This window comes from Anarhichas minor, unplaced genomic scaffold (genome assembly GCF_050575085.1).
Source record: "Anarhichas minor isolate MPS153535 unplaced genomic scaffold, ASM5057508v1 ptg000007l, whole genome shotgun sequence".
Lineage (NCBI taxonomy): Eukaryota > Metazoa > Chordata > Actinopteri > Perciformes > Anarhichadidae > Anarhichas > Anarhichas minor.
In genome coordinates, this window is record NW_027466453.1 from 8,422,316 (window position 1) to 8,437,255 (window position 14,940).

The window sequence follows — 14,940 nt, forward strand, 5'->3', positions numbered from 1 at the left end:
AAGCTGCTCTCTTTTCTACATTAAGCATAAAGTGAAATGGGGTGCTTTTGTAACATGCTTTATATTTTAGCGCATTACAGTTTTCTTCACTAACATCAAATAAAAACAACCTTCTTGAACCTTCAGTTGATTTCAGAAGTTTTGTCGTGCAGTGATAATGATAAATATAGGTTCACATTGTCTTAATTTAGAGTCAATACCGGGGCATCCTGATGGACATTGAAACAGTTTTTGGTCTCTGCAATAATTCCTCCTCTCCATACGGGCCAACAAGACGTGTCTCCCTAATGCTATTCCCATGTGTGATAACTGATTGGGGGCAAAAATGCATTAGAAGCTAGTATGAAGCTTTAGCAGTTTGTTTTTGAAAAATCAAGTGAATATCCTACCAAGTTATAGTCTTTAGTATAAAATCTCCCTCCCATTTAGGCTTCGGCTGAACTCTATAATGCATGATTGTGCAAACCGAGTACTGTGGATCTTGATTCCCATCTCTTCACTAGAAGGTGTGGCCAGTACAGGCAGGAGGAACAGTTACAACCAATGAACACGTAGCCATGTTGTTTATAGATAGACTTGAAAGACTGCGACTCTATCCTTAAGGCAGAAGGTCCTGTCTACCCGATACTCAACCTGCTGTGGATCTCTCGAAGGCTTTTCATGGACCTCTAGTCTCTAGTGGACATTTTGCCCACTAGATGGCACAGTTTATCGACCAACCTATTTTTGTTTTGTTGGAAGTTTTCCTACAAAGTACAACTTATATCACTATGAATTGAAATTGTTTTCCTGTCGTTGACCACGTGACCCTCAGCGTTCACCAACAAATTCAAGTTTATTCCATAGTCAACTGTATACACACACACACACACACACACAGCATGTGACTTTTATTTGGTTTCCATCAATAAACCAATAAAAAAGAAAGGTTTAATCATGTTAATGTACCATGAAAGCACTGTAGATGCAAGTTTTACTGTCGTACTTTGCTTTTGTAGGTAATTTAACAGTTTCCTGCCCTCATTACATTTCCTCATACTTTTACTTTCATTTCTCCTCGGCAGCGGCTGGAGAAAATTGGACCGACCTGAACTAAAGAAACCAACAACAGGCCCTCTTCTCAGACACAGTTTACCATAAAGCGCTGTGAAAGCTGACATTATACAGACATGTCGGTTGGCATTACGAGTGAGAGCAACCCTAACATGCCTGATGCAGAGCAGAAGGAGGAACGTAAGTATAGAAATTAAATATTAGTTGTCAAATCTTTTAGTTATTCTTTCTGTTTGCCCATAAAGAGAAGTGCCAAATGATTTGAAATGAACTGAACTCCATTTAAAAAGGATTTTACTTCAGTTCCGTGGGACAAGCCTTCACTCTGTTTCTCATCACAGGAGTTTTTAGTCACATGTCTGACTTTCCTAACAGCTCTCTGCATGTTGAGCAGCTGCAGGCAGGTCTGGATTAGACCGAGAGGTTAGCTGAGGTCTTTATTTCTGTCTTTCCAAGACTGAAGCAACTCCGAAGGCAAACTGAGTAAAAGACACGTCCTGTCACGTCTTGTCCTTAATTTCTTATCTCAATTACACTTCACAGCAAAAAAAAGTCTTGTCATCTTATTTGCTCTTTGCTGGTATTATTTACTCTTGTGCTTTTATTTGTGTATGAAATAGCCAAGTAAATAATTGATACCATGAACACATGTCACTATGTGTGAACCCTTCTTTTCAAGTCACAGAGTGTTTTGCATTAATTGCATTTTAATCCCCTAGATTTGTATGAAGGACATAGGAACCGACATTCGAACACTTGACATGTTTATGTGTCATTTATGAAACATTTTATTTTATTTATGCAGTGGCGGGCTGTGTATTTTATAGGTGGGCCTTCATGTGAACTTTATTTGAACAGGATATCCCATTGAGATTTTGAATCTCTTTTAGAAGAGGGTCCTGGTCTATTTCCCCACATGAAAACATAGATAACAGACTTCAAACAAAAAGTTAAAAACAAGAAACTTTTTTATTTATTTTTTTAACAAATGTAAAGTTTGTTTCTGGTTGCATGTGCTGCAGTTTTGTGAAACAATTTTACATGGACACAATAAACCGTTGTACTTGCATAATGCAGCCTGTTGTAATGCGCACCAGTCATAGCAGCTATAAATGCTCGATGAAGGAAAAACCCATGAGTCACTTGGCCTTGGCCTTGGCATGGACTAGTCAAACAGATATACAGGACAGCTTTTAAAGATGAGTGAACTTCCACTGTTTCAATGGCTGGGTCAACCCTGCTGAGTTGCCTTTAGAGTTGATAAAGATAATAATTTCAGATATTTGTTATTTTTATTCTAAAATAAAGTTAAAATAAGTACATTTTTTTGTTAAGTAATTGTAATTTTATGGAAATTATCTGTGGGTGTAGGACCTTCGCATTCCATCTTTGTAGCCTGTCACACCACATTTTAGCATCCTTTAACAAAAAAAGCAGTCGTTTTAATAACACGTAATGCTGACTGCTCTCCTAAATCTTCATGGTTTGATTTCTCAAACTTCACCACAAAAACAATTGCCAATATATCTTTGCCTTATCTTCATAAAACTCAGTCCAGCACTGCATGCATGGGACGTGCAAGTTAAAAACACCTCTGACACCGGCTGGACGGGTATTATTGAAAGGTTTTTTAATGAGGGCAATATGTGTGGGGATACAGTGATTTGACACTTAAAAATGAAAGTCGTTCAGGGCTGTAAAGTTGCTACTTCTGGCGCCCATGATTCACATAAAGATTGTTTGTAATATTTATATGACTATCGCCCGATATATAGAGTTTTCAGATTTTGTCAAACACCCCACTACCTCTCAGTGTTAGCCTCAAAGATCCTGCGTTGGTCAGGCTAAAATATTCACCATAATACATGGACATCCAAGCAAATGTGAGAAATGAGAACGACCGCATTTAACTGTGCGTTGTGTAGTAAAATGTCTTCTGTCTGTTGAATTCACAGCGCCCCTGAGAATCATGCTTCTTGGGAAGAGCGGGGTCGGCAAGAGCTCAAGTGGCAACACCATCCTCGGGCGAGAGGCGTTTGTATCGGACATGAGGCTGAAGAGGGTCACTCAGTACTGTGAGAAGGAGAGCGGGACGGTCAACGACGTGTCTGTCGCTACGACCGGGGGAGCTCGAGATGTGCCCGTCTCTGTGATTGACACACCGGGCCTTTTTGAGACGTACCGCAACAAGGAGGTGGTAATACGAGATATTCTGAAGTGCGTCAAACTCCAGGAACCAGGACCTCACGTCTTTGTGCTAGCACTCCCTGTAGGAAGGATGACGCAGGAAGATCAGGATACCAACAAACTGATCGAAGCAATGTTTGGCCCCAGAGTGTGGGACTACACCATCGTGCTGTTCACGCATGGGGATCGCTTGGGTGGGAAAACGATAAACGACGTCATCACAGAGAGCGATGACAACCTCCGCAACTTCATACGCAAGTGCAGCGGCGGCTTCCACGTCTTCAACAACAAGACCCCGGAGGACCAGAACCAGGTGACGAGCTTCGTGGCAAAGATCCAGGCCCTGGTGGCCCTGAATGGAGGGGGCCATTACCAATCGGCCCTGTATCCCAAACTGGAGAGGAAGATTAGGGAAAAACAGGAGAGCCTTCTGGCGGAGAGAAGCACTGAGATCAGTCGTAAGGAGGGACGGCTGCTGGAGCATTTCAAGGGGGAAGAGCTGGAGATGAAGAAGAAGGAGCTGTGGAGGAAAGAGGAGGAAAAATCAAGAGAGGACGCAGAGAATTACATCCGCATGTCCTCCTACATTCTGATATTCCTCCTCTTCCTGGGAGGAATAGGAGTGGTCGCTGTGGCTCTTCAGGTGCCAAGTGTGACCCTTCTGGTGGGAATTGTGATTGTCATTTTGATTTTCTTCAAGAAATCTATTTGTCGCCCGTCCATTTCAGGGAAAATACCATGGCTTTCTAAGAAAATGCAATAGGCGTAGGAATGGATTTGATTACAAATTCTAGAAACAGAAAAAAAACATGTTTTTGATTTTATGGATTTCTCCCTCTCCTGTGATTCAGACTCAATCTACTGTCTGTCATGTAACACAACTGTACAACTTGCTAGTAAAAATGTTATCATCAATAAGTCTAAGTTAAAAATGCAATGATTTCTTTCTGCAATTATTCGGTGTGTTTTGTCAAAGTGACTGTAAATGTGACGTGGTGCCCTCTGGTGGCAGCTTCATCAGAATGTCTTGCTGGCTGAGCTCCACAGTCAGCTGAACCTCATCGTGGTGATCCAGTATTGTAGTGGGAGTGTGCTCCACTTTGCTTGGTTTCTTTTTCCCTCTGTTGAGGGACAGCACAGAGGTAAGACGCTGCCTTGTGATCAACTGTCAATAGTTCTGGTGATACGATTGAAGTCTTCCAGTCATCAACGTGTATGTATAATAGCTACTGTATGACAATTTAGCTCAGCTCGGGGGTGTGAACGTCATAATACTGCCCACGTGAAATGAGACCGGGAATAGGTCGAATTAATTTGTGGAGGGATGCTGCTTGTTCAATAAATTTTAATCTCAAGATGTGTGTCCGCATGTGCTCTTTGTTAATAATTTCACTGACTACAGTCAAGTAAGGCTTTAACAGTATTAACATTTTAATTCTAGTGACTGTTCTGTAACCTCGGTCTTATTTGTCAGCAGACAGTTGATGTGAGACCTTTATCTGCTAGTCGCCAGATATCAAACCTGAAATCTTGACTAAAACCGGAGATATTGGATCAACCAGCGATCCCGCTGGTTGATCCAATATCCAGTATACGTGGGAAATAAAAGGTCGGAGTCTTGACGTTACCCGACGCAGACAACAACATAACGTCAAATGACGTGACTGATCTTCCCAAACATTCCAGTCTAGTTTAACCAATATGCTGTAGATCTTAAAGAACCACATATCCTCTCTTATACAGGAAGTGTGAAGCTAATTTCCATGACTTTTCCAAAACCCTCTGGGTCTCCAGGCCTGGAATTTCTACTTTCAAAATCCATGACTTTTCCAGATTTTTCCTGACTGTACGAACCCTGACTATATCTCCTTCAAAACCGTTGACATATGAGGAATAATAAGTCGCCTGTGTCGTGTCCTCCAGCTTCAGCGATGCCACCCGCCCCCTCAGAGAAGACGCTCCCCTCCGGCTCCGATTTCTCCTCCAAAGCCGTGTTGTGTCTGATCGAGGCCGTCGGGCGCCGCTGGGGCCTGTACGAGACTCGGGAGCGCTCGCAGCTCTTCCAGAGCGTCCAGGAGGAGATGGCCTCCAAGGGCCACTTGCTTCCTGTTGAGAAGATCCGCCGCAAGTGGAACAACCTCATCGTCACATACAAGAGGGTTAAAGGCCGCAGCCGGGAGACGGGACACGCTAAAACGTCCTGGGAGTTCTTCGATGTGAGTGTTTCCTTCCAGAACTGTTTTGTTTTTTTCCACACAGGGAAAACCACCAGACACCTCTTATAGTTTCTGACCCAGCGACAAAGTTCCAACCCCCAAACCAAGTTCACCCACATTGTTCGCTGTGTTGTTTTTGGCGGAGTTCGGGAGTTTTTATGAGTTAGCCAGGTATACTTCACCTGAAAGACAAAAGTATTTGACCGTTTGCTAAACCACCGTCCTACAACGGACGACTGTGGCTAAGTGGAGAGCGGGGCCGTCCTTCAATCAGAGGATTGACGGTTCGATCCCCGCCTTCGCTAGTCGCATGTCGATGTGTCCTTGAGCAAGGCAATTAACCACAGAATTGCTCCTGTAGCTGTGCCTACGGTGTATATAGATATCTATAGGATAGGATAGAATCTGAATTGTAAGTCGCTTTGGATAAAAGCGTCTGCTAAATGACTAATGTAATGTACAACGGCAGCAGCTGTGCAATCCTAGCTTAGTAGGCCTGTCCTGCCCGTCTTTAAAAAGTCGGATAGTGGAAACAGTGGAGCTCCAGGTGCGATGCTAATGCTGAGAGATCATCTGATCTGGCTGCTGCAAATAACTTTGGTTGTTTGTTTCCTCTCTCCATCTCTTTGTGTCGGTCTCCTCTCACTCTAGCTGATGGACGCAACACTCTGCGACACCGTTGGCACTCAGATCGTCCACAACAAGAGACACAAAGTTTCCGCGCTGCCCGCTCCTCTGGCAAAGATCGCCGCAAAACCGCAGTTCCCGCAGCCCACCACCATCATCCGCCCTAATGGGGACTTTGCTTCGACTGGTGGGGCGGAGTCAGCGGGTCACGGGGCCACCGGCAGTCAAGTCATCAGCAGCGCTCCTGTCATTAGCTCAATGACCACGGCGACCGTCAGCCCGACGAATGCTCCAGAGCTCAAGCCCCTGATCGTCCTCAACAGCGACGTTGTTGCAACCAGTATTCACTCAGCCACCATTGTGCCATCTCCATCTTTCATCTCCTCACCTTGCTTCACAGGGACAGGTTCTACTCCCCCTTCGCTTGGCCCGAAGAGCAACGCCGACCTCAACGCGTCGCGCTACGCAGGCCGCAAAGCTCCGTCGTTCTCGCCAGGCGCCTTACCCTTTCGCCTCGGCAGGGCGCCGCTGAGCAACAGTCACAATATCCTCGGCCTCTCCTCCTCCCCCTCTTTCCCGCCTACTTCCTCCTCTCTCACCTCCTCCACTTCCACCTCGTTGTCTGCGACATCCCTGTCGGGGAGCGAAGGACAGAACCGGAAAGGGGACGCCACGTCGTCCCAGGAGGTCCTGAAGCGGCAGGAGGAGCAGGCCTACCTGGATCGGGTGGCTCGCCGCAGGGTGGAGGCCAGAGAGAAGAGGCGCGAGAGGAGGGAGGTGCGGATGGCCGAGTCCCTCGGCAGGATAGCCACGGCCCTGGAGCTGCTCTCCTCCAAGCAGGACACAGTCATTGCCCTCCTGCAGAGACTGGCTGAGCGGAAGTGACGGAGGGGCAAAGCAGGATCTTATTAAAACTTCCTAATCCTCCGAACATGTAGTGACCCCCCCCCCCCCCCCCCCTCTGAGTTCCATAATGCTACTGAAAAGGGTTCCACTCTCCTGATTATAGTGTAAATGAAACTTTATAAAAATCACACAAGCTGCTCTCTTTTCTACATTAAGCATAAAGTGAAATGGGGTGCTTTTGTAACATGCTTTATATTTTAGCGCATTACAGTTTTCTTCACTAACATCAAATAAAAACAACCTTCTTGAACCTTCAGTTGATTTCAGAAGTTTTGTCGTGCAGTGATAATGATAAATATAGGTTCACATTGTCTTAATTTAGAGTCAATACCGGGGCATCCTGATGGACATTGAAACTGTTTTTGGTCTCTGCAATAATTCCTCCTCTCCATACGGGCCAACAAGACGTGTCTCCCTAATGCTATTCCCATGTGTGATAACTGATTGGGGGCAAAAATGCATTAGAAGCTAGTATGAAGCTTTAGCAGTTTGTTTTTGAAAAATCAAGTGAATATCCTACCAAGTTATAGTCTTTAGTATAAAATCTCCCTCCCATTTAGGCTTCGGCTGAACTCTATAATGCATGATTGTGCAAACCGAGTACTGTGGATCTTGATTCCCATCTCTTCACTAGAAGGTGTGGCCAGTACAGGCAGGAGGAACAGTTACAACCAATGAACACGTAGCCATGTTGTTTATAGATAGACTTGAGAGACTGCGACTCTATCCTTAAGGCAGAAGGTCCTGTCTACCCGATACTCAACCTGCTGTGTATCTCTCGAAGGCTTTTCATGGACCTCTAGTCTCTAGTGGACATTTTGCCCACTAGATGGCACAGTTTATCGACCAACCGATTTTTGTTTTGTTGGAAGTTTTCCTACAAAGTACAACTTATATCACTATGAATTGAAATTGTTTTCCTGTCGTTGACCACGTGACCCTCAGCGTTCACCAACAAATTCAAGTTTATTCCATAGTCAACTGTATACACACACACACACACACACACAGCATGTGACTTTTATTTGGTTTCCATCAATAAACCAATAAAAAAGAAAGGTTTAATCATGTTAATGTACCATGAAAGCACTGTAGATGCAAGTTTTACTGTCGTACTTTGCTTTTGTAGGTCATTTAACAGTTTCCAGTTTTACAGGTTTTACAGAACCTCTAAAACTTTAGAGAGTTTAGTGTCCTGCCCTCATTACATTTCCTCATACTTTTACTTTCTTTCTCCTCGGGAGTGGCTGGAGAAAACTGGACCGACCTGAACTAAAGAAACCAACAACAGGCCCTCTTCTCAGACACTGTTTACCATAAAGCGCTGTGAAAGCTGACATTATACAAACATAATGTCGGTTGGCAGTACGAGTGAGAGCAACCCTAACCTGCCTGATGCAGAGCAGAAGGAGGAACGTAAGTATAGAAATGAAATATTAGTTCTCAAATCTTTTAGTTATTCTTTCTGTTTGCCCATAAAGAGAAGTGCCAAATGATTTGAAATGAACTGAACTCCATTTAAAAAGGATTTTACTTCAGTTCCACGGGACAAGCCATCACTTTGTTTCTCATCACAGGAGTTTTTAGTCACATGTCTGACTTTCCTAACAGCTTTCTGCATGTTAAGCAGGTCTGGATTAGACCGAGAGGTTAGCTGAGCTTTTTATTTTTGTCTTTCCAAGACTGAAGCAACTCCGAAGGCAAACTGAGTAAAAGACACTTGCTGTCACGTCTTGTCCTTGATTTCTTATCTCAATTACACTTAACAGCAAAAAAGTCTTGTCATCTTATTTGCTCTTTGCTGGTATTATTAGGGCCCGAGCACCGACGTAGTCGGAGCGGAGGACCTATTGTTCTAATGTGTATTATTATTATTATTATCGCGTGTCTTTTTATTATCGTGTGTCTTTCGTCGCAAAAAGGAGGTGCTTGGGATACTGGAAAACTTTTGAAATTTGGCACGCAAACTAGAATTTGCGAAAATTGCAGTCTGATTGGAGTGTCCAGCTGCGAAGTATGAAATATTGTCTCGATAGCGTCCCCTATTGAGTAGCCCCCAACATTGGGTTTCACCTAGCTGTAAGAAATTTGGTAGGTATGTGGATCGTGATGGGACGTACAAAAAATCCTCTTGGAATTTTACTACAGCATGCATATCTGTGTTCACTGCATTCCATCTTTGTAGCCGGTCACACCACATTCTAGCATCCTTTAAAACAAAAAGCAGTCGTTTTAATAACACGTAATGCTGACTAATCTGACTGCTCTCCTAAATCTTCATGGTTTGATTTCTCAAACTTCACCACAAAACAATTGCCAATATATCTTTGCATTATCTTCATAGTACTCAGTCCAGCACTGCATGCATGGGACGTGCAAGTTAAAAACACCTCTGACACCCTCTGGTCCAGACATGCACCGGCTGGACGGGTATTATTGAAAGGTTTTTTAATGAGGGCAATATGTGTGGGGATACAGTGATTTGAGACTTAAAAATGAAAGTCGTTCAGGGCTGTAAAGTTGCTACTTCTGGCGCCCATGATTCACATAAAGATTATTTGTAATATTTATATGACTATCGCCCGATATATAGAGTTTTCAAACACCCCACTACCGCTCAGTGTTAACCTCAAAGATCCTGCGTTGGTCAGGCTAAAATGTTCACCATAATACATGGACATCCAAGCAAATGTGAGAAATGAGAACGACCGCATTTAACTGTGCGTTGTGTAGTAAAATGTCTTCTGTCTGTTGAATTCACAGCGCCCCTGAGAATCATGCTTCTTGGGAAGAGCGGGGTCGGCAAGAGCTCAAGTGGCAACACCATCCTCGGGCGAGAGGCGTTTGTATCGGACATGAGGCTGAAGAGGGTCACTCAGTACTGTGAGAAGGAGAGCGGGACGGTCAACGACGTGTCTGTCGCTACGACCGGGGGAGCTCGAGATGTGCCCGTCTCTGTGATTGACACACCGGGCCTTTTTGAGACGTACCGCAACAAGGAGGTGGTAATACGAGATATTCTGAAGTGCGTCAAACTCCAGGAACCAGGACCTCACGTCTTTGTGCTAGCACTCCCTGTAGGAAGGATGACGCAGGAAGATCAGGATACCAACAAACTGATCGAAGCAATGTTTGGCCCCAGAGTGTGGGACTACACCATCGTGCTGTTCACGCATGGGGATCGCTTGGGTGGGAAAACGATAAACGACGTCATCACAGAGAGCGATGACAACCTCCGCAACTTCATACGCAAGTGCAGCGGCGGCTTCCACGTCTTCAACAACAAGACCCCGGAGGACCAGAACCAGGTGACGAGCTTCGTGGCAAAGATCCAGGCCCTGGTGGCCCTGAATGGAGGGGGCCATTACCAATCGGCCCTGTATCCCAAACCGGAGAGGAAGATTAGGGAAAAACAGGAGAGCCTTCTGGCGGAGAGAAGCACTGAGATCAGTCGTAAGGAGGGACGGCTGCTGGAGCATTTCAAGGGGGAAGAGCTGGAGATGAAGAAGAAGGAGCTGTGGAGGAAAGAGGAGGAAAAATCAAGAGAGGACGCAGAGAATTACATCCGCATGTCCTCCTACATTCTGACATTCCTCCTCTTCCTGGGAGGAATAGGAGTGGTCGCTGTGGCTCTTCAGGTGCCAAGTGTGACCCTTCTGGTGGGAATTGTGATTGTCATTTTGATTTTCTTCAAGAAATCTATTTGTCGCCCGTCTATTTCAGGGAAAATACCATGGCTTTCTAAGAAAATGCAATAGGCGTAGGAATGGATTTGATTACAAATTCTAGAAACAGAAAAAAAACATGTTTTTGATTTTATGGATTTCTCCCTCTCCTGTGATTCAGACTCAATCTACTGTCATGTAACAACACTATAAAACGTGCTAGTAAAAATGTTATCAATAAGTCTAAGTTAAAAATGCAATGATTTCTTTCAGCAATTATTCAGTGTGTTTTGTCAAAGTGACTGTAAATGTGACGTGGTGCCCTCTGGTGGCAGCTTCATCAGAATGTCTTGCTGGCTGAGCTCCACAGTCAGCTGAACCTCATCGTGGTGATCCAGTATTGTAGTGGGAGTGTGCTCCACTTTGCTTGGTTTCTTTTTCCCTCTGTTGAGGGACAGCACAGAGGTAAGACGCTGCCTTGTGATCAACTGTCAATAGTTCTGGTGATAAGATTGAAGTCTTCCAGTCATCAACGTGTATGTATAATAGCTACTGTATGACAATTTAGCTCAGCTCGGGGGTGTGAACGTCATAATACTGCCCACGTGAAATGAGACCGGGAATAGGTCGAATTAATTTGTGGAGGGATGCTGCTTGTTCAATAAATTTTAATCTCAAGATGTGTGTCCGCATGTGCTCTTTGTTAATAATTTCACTGACTACAGTCAAGAAAGGCTTTAACAGTATTAACGTTTTAATTCTAGTGACTCTGTTCTGTAACCTCGGTCTTATTTGTCAGCAGACAGTTGATGTGAGACCTTTATCTGCTACCTCGTCGCCAGATATCAAACCTGAAATCTTGACTTAAACCGGAGATATTGGATCAACCAGCGATCCCACTGACAACCTCAACACTGCATTAATTGGTCATAATTATTATTGTCGGGCAGCTGCAAGGCAATGGTCGGCCATGCAGTCATGTCAGATCAGCTGTGCAGTTCTCCCAAAATCTGGCTAGACGAGGCTTTTTTAAAAACGTTTTTTAAAAGTGAAAGCAAAAATGAGTCCCTCTCAGGGTTCGGGGCCACTTGATGAATATGGACCCAGATGTAAACTTGAACTCTTAAATTCTCAAAACATGGCCTCGGTCATTGTGACAGAAGATGGTAGTACCGTGTACCAGCCATAGAATGAATGTAAATATGTAACCACATGATCAAAGAAGTACAAACCAGAAGTGTAGTTTGTGAAATAGCATTTTATTATCTATGAAGCTGAAAAGTCAGCCAGAAAACTTGACTTATCGGAGACATGACTACATTTGTGACTTCAAATGTGCTAGTCTCAGCTTTTGGAGACGCAGATCTCACACATTGACCTAAAAACTAAATATAAAAGAAGTACATTTATTTTTTTATGACAATGTATGTCAGCCAACACTTGATCTCTTGTAAGGTAATTGGGTCCTTGTTCCTTGTTCTAATGTTGCTTTTCATTTGATTTGTGCAAGACGTAAACAAGGTGAATAGTAAACCGTCAGTCATAGGGTAACTAAAGGGCTCTATATTTACATTTGCAAAAGACTCCGAAACAATATTTATAACCAGCTGTGTTTGCATTGGTTCAATGTGTAAAATGAAAAAACAAATAGAATACATATCCTTAATTTGTACATTTGTATTTACAGATCAATCAAAGCAGTGAGTTGTTACTTCTACTACAGACGCTATTCCGTCATATTTTCTCCTTCATCATCATCATTTTCCATCTCCTCTTCTTCCTCCTCCTCCTCTTCGTCATCTTCATCAAAGTATTTATCCTCCGCATCTCTGCTGACTATGTCCAAGTTGTCGTAGTCTGGGTTCTCGTCCACCTCACTGTAATGGACACACGAACACTTACGATGCACTCTTTCAAAGCAACACAAAGCGTATGGTGACATCCAGTCACTTTTTCTGTTGATCACTTTAACATTACTTCACTATTAGTTAGCAACTATGTTGCCCCTTTATTACTTTACTTGCAGGCTTCAGTGATCAGGACACCAGCATTTGCAATGTGTTTACATTTGAGAATTGGCATTAATAATAGAAAAATACTCACTGTTTAAGTACACATTTGATCTCAATGTTATAAACACCTAAATAGCTACAAATCTCAAGTTTTTCTGTGCCAACGTTATCTCTAGAAGGCATTCAGAGTTGTATTCAAAAGCTCTTGAAACGTCACTCAGCAGTTATTTACATAGATTATCAAATATCTCTCTGTTTCATTAGAATAAATCCTATTTTTTTCCCCTATTCAGTAGATATTTATATCTGTGATGACACACTGTTCCATGTCTGTGTAACACAAATGCAGCCTTTACATCGTATGAATGCCCATTAAGTGGTGGTGTGGCTGACCTGTAGTTGAAATCCTTGTCTTTGCCGTCTAGGAAGCGCTGGTGCATCTGACTGATGAACTCCTCCCTGAACAGGGCCTTCTCCTCTGGGGTGGGCTGCCATTGCTTCTGCTGGACAGTATAGCCTGCAGTAGAAATACAAAGAGAGAGAGAGACGCATGCTGACTGACAGAACCGCAAGAGCACAGAAACTACCTTTATTGTACAACTTCAGCCTCTCTCACCATCGTCCTCATCGTCCTCCTCCCGTGCTCCGTCCTCTCTCTCCTGCTCCTCCTGCAGGCGATTCTGGATGAGACGCTCCTGGTAGGAGCTGAGGAGGAGGTGTGCGAGCCCTCCTGTGCCTCCCGCTGGCGCCCCTGGTCCCCCCGGTGCATCGTCCTGCATGGCCTCCTGGGAGCGCTCCAGCACCTAAAACATATACGTCATTCAGAAGTTACTTTAAAACAAACAAACACAAACTGCCTAAACTGAACTGCATATTATGAAATGGAGCTATGACAGCTCTGGCACGGCATCAGGCTCTCACCTCCTCATCAGTCAGGTACTGGCCGATATATTGTTCATACAACAGCGGCTCCCTTATCCTCATCTGCTCCTCACTGAAATACTCACCCTCTAGAAAGAGAGGCAGGGCAGAGGAAGAGAGGGATGAGGCACAGTTGATAGGGAAAATGAGTCACCGGTCTTATTGAGTCTGGACAATTCTTGTACTAAAGAAGTCTTAACTGGCATGAATCAATATATTCTTTGTTTGTTTGTTGACAAAAATAAAGCCCGTACCCCTCTGCAGGGCCCTGAGGGCGGCGTAGCGCTGGTTTCGAACCCTCGTCCTGTTGGTGAGCGCCGCAGCCCGTCTCTCTATCACATCGCTGTAGTGAAGAACACGCGGATCTGAGAGGACGTGGGCAAACGCTGACAGGTTCTGGGGCTTGAGGCAGACCTAGATATAGAGGAGGTGGGTCAAAGTACTTTGATCAGCTGCTGCCCGGATCACACACACACACCAGTGTGTGGGTAAATAAACACATACACACATTGAGCTGTGTTACACGTACATGGTACCTCTCCAGGAACACCAGCGGTCTGCTCCTGTACTGATGCAGCAGCTCCTCTCTGCGCTCCTTCAGGGTCAGTTCAGCATCTCCTTTCTGCTGGCTCTTCACTCGGCTTCCACTCATGGCTATGGCGTCCACCATGGCATTCACGCAGATCGTCTCAGCCTGGCTCACGTACTGTGTGACAAGCAGACACACAATCAGCAAATGTTTTGCATTGTACACACAGCAGAGACAGCGGTTAAGTTGTGGCCGCTGATGATGGTGGTCTCACCTGTGTTTCTTGTCGCGGCTGCTGGGCCTCCGTGGGGCGTTTAAAGTCACATATCTGGGACAGTGTCACGGGTTCTTCCGGTGAATCACTCTCGTCTTCACTCTCACACGAACTCGGCTGTGTTTTAACTGGAGGATCGATTTCACCCCACATGATGAACGGTTAAGCTAGCGGTGAATTAGCTAATGTTTATGTCCGTTGTCAGAGTATCTTGATTTTAACTTTACTGTAACATTAACGTTAATGAATGTGTTGTCAGAACAACCGAAAATGGATGTCTCTCGATGTAGCGTGAACATTCCCACGTGAGAAAAAAAAATAGTGAATTACAGGTTTATTACACACGTTCGTTTCACTTGTTTAGCATTAGCTTTGTTTTGCCGCCATGTTGGTCCGTCTTAAATATTGGCCTCCAGTTCTGCGACCGAAAGAATGGTTCCCCCCTGGTCGCCGACGCGTCTGTGTTGTTGATTTTGTCGCACTCTCGCGGTTGCTTTTTGACCATAGCAAGAAGTGGAAGAATATTTATAATAGTTTCTTGAATATTGAT

The 14,940-nt window shown here is 44.3% G+C and overlaps 4 protein-coding genes across 4 annotated transcripts; 3 read left to right on the forward strand and 1 right to left on the reverse strand.

Moving 5' to 3' along the window:
• Nucleotides 1-1,046: 1,046 nt before the first annotated feature.
• Nucleotides 1,047-4,595, forward strand: LOC142943621 (GTPase IMAP family member 7-like). The gene is made up of 2 exons (XM_076085225.1): nucleotides 1,047-1,233; nucleotides 3,009-4,595. Exons 1-2 carry the CDS (start codon nucleotides 1,170-1,172, stop codon nucleotides 4,001-4,003), a joined length of 1,059 nt encoding a protein of 352 aa, XP_075941340.1. The 5' UTR covers nucleotides 1,047-1,169; the 3' UTR covers nucleotides 4,004-4,595.
• A 235-nt stretch (nucleotides 4,596-4,830) lies between these two features.
• On the forward strand, nucleotides 4,831-7,245 carry LOC142943601 (uncharacterized). The gene is made up of 2 exons (XM_076085208.1): nucleotides 4,831-5,456; nucleotides 6,108-7,245. The coding sequence occupies exons 1-2, from the start codon at nucleotides 5,127-5,129 to the stop codon at nucleotides 6,966-6,968; spliced, it is 1,191 nt and encodes a 396-aa protein (XP_075941323.1). The 5' UTR covers nucleotides 4,831-5,126; the 3' UTR covers nucleotides 6,969-7,245.
• Nucleotides 7,246-8,385: 1,140 nt separating this feature from the next.
• Nucleotides 8,386-11,154, forward strand: LOC142943637 (GTPase IMAP family member 7-like). Its single transcript, XM_076085268.1, has 2 exons — nucleotides 8,386-8,405; nucleotides 9,753-11,154. Exon 2 carries the CDS (start codon nucleotides 9,767-9,769, stop codon nucleotides 10,745-10,747), a length of 981 nt encoding a protein of 326 aa, XP_075941383.1. The 5' UTR covers nucleotides 8,386-8,405; nucleotides 9,753-9,766; the 3' UTR covers nucleotides 10,748-11,154.
• A 738-nt stretch (nucleotides 11,155-11,892) lies between these two features.
• Nucleotides 11,893-14,802, reverse strand: ccdc97 (coiled-coil domain containing 97). Its single transcript, XM_076085240.1, has 7 exons — nucleotides 14,391-14,802; nucleotides 14,117-14,293; nucleotides 13,842-14,001; nucleotides 13,588-13,676; nucleotides 13,283-13,469; nucleotides 13,060-13,183; nucleotides 11,893-12,531 (listed from the first exon to the last, which is right to left on the reverse strand). The coding sequence occupies exons 1-7, from the start codon at nucleotides 14,541-14,543 to the stop codon at nucleotides 12,381-12,383; spliced, it is 1,041 nt and encodes a 346-aa protein (XP_075941355.1). The 5' UTR covers nucleotides 14,544-14,802; the 3' UTR covers nucleotides 11,893-12,380.
• Between the last annotated feature and the right edge of the window lie 138 nt (nucleotides 14,803-14,940).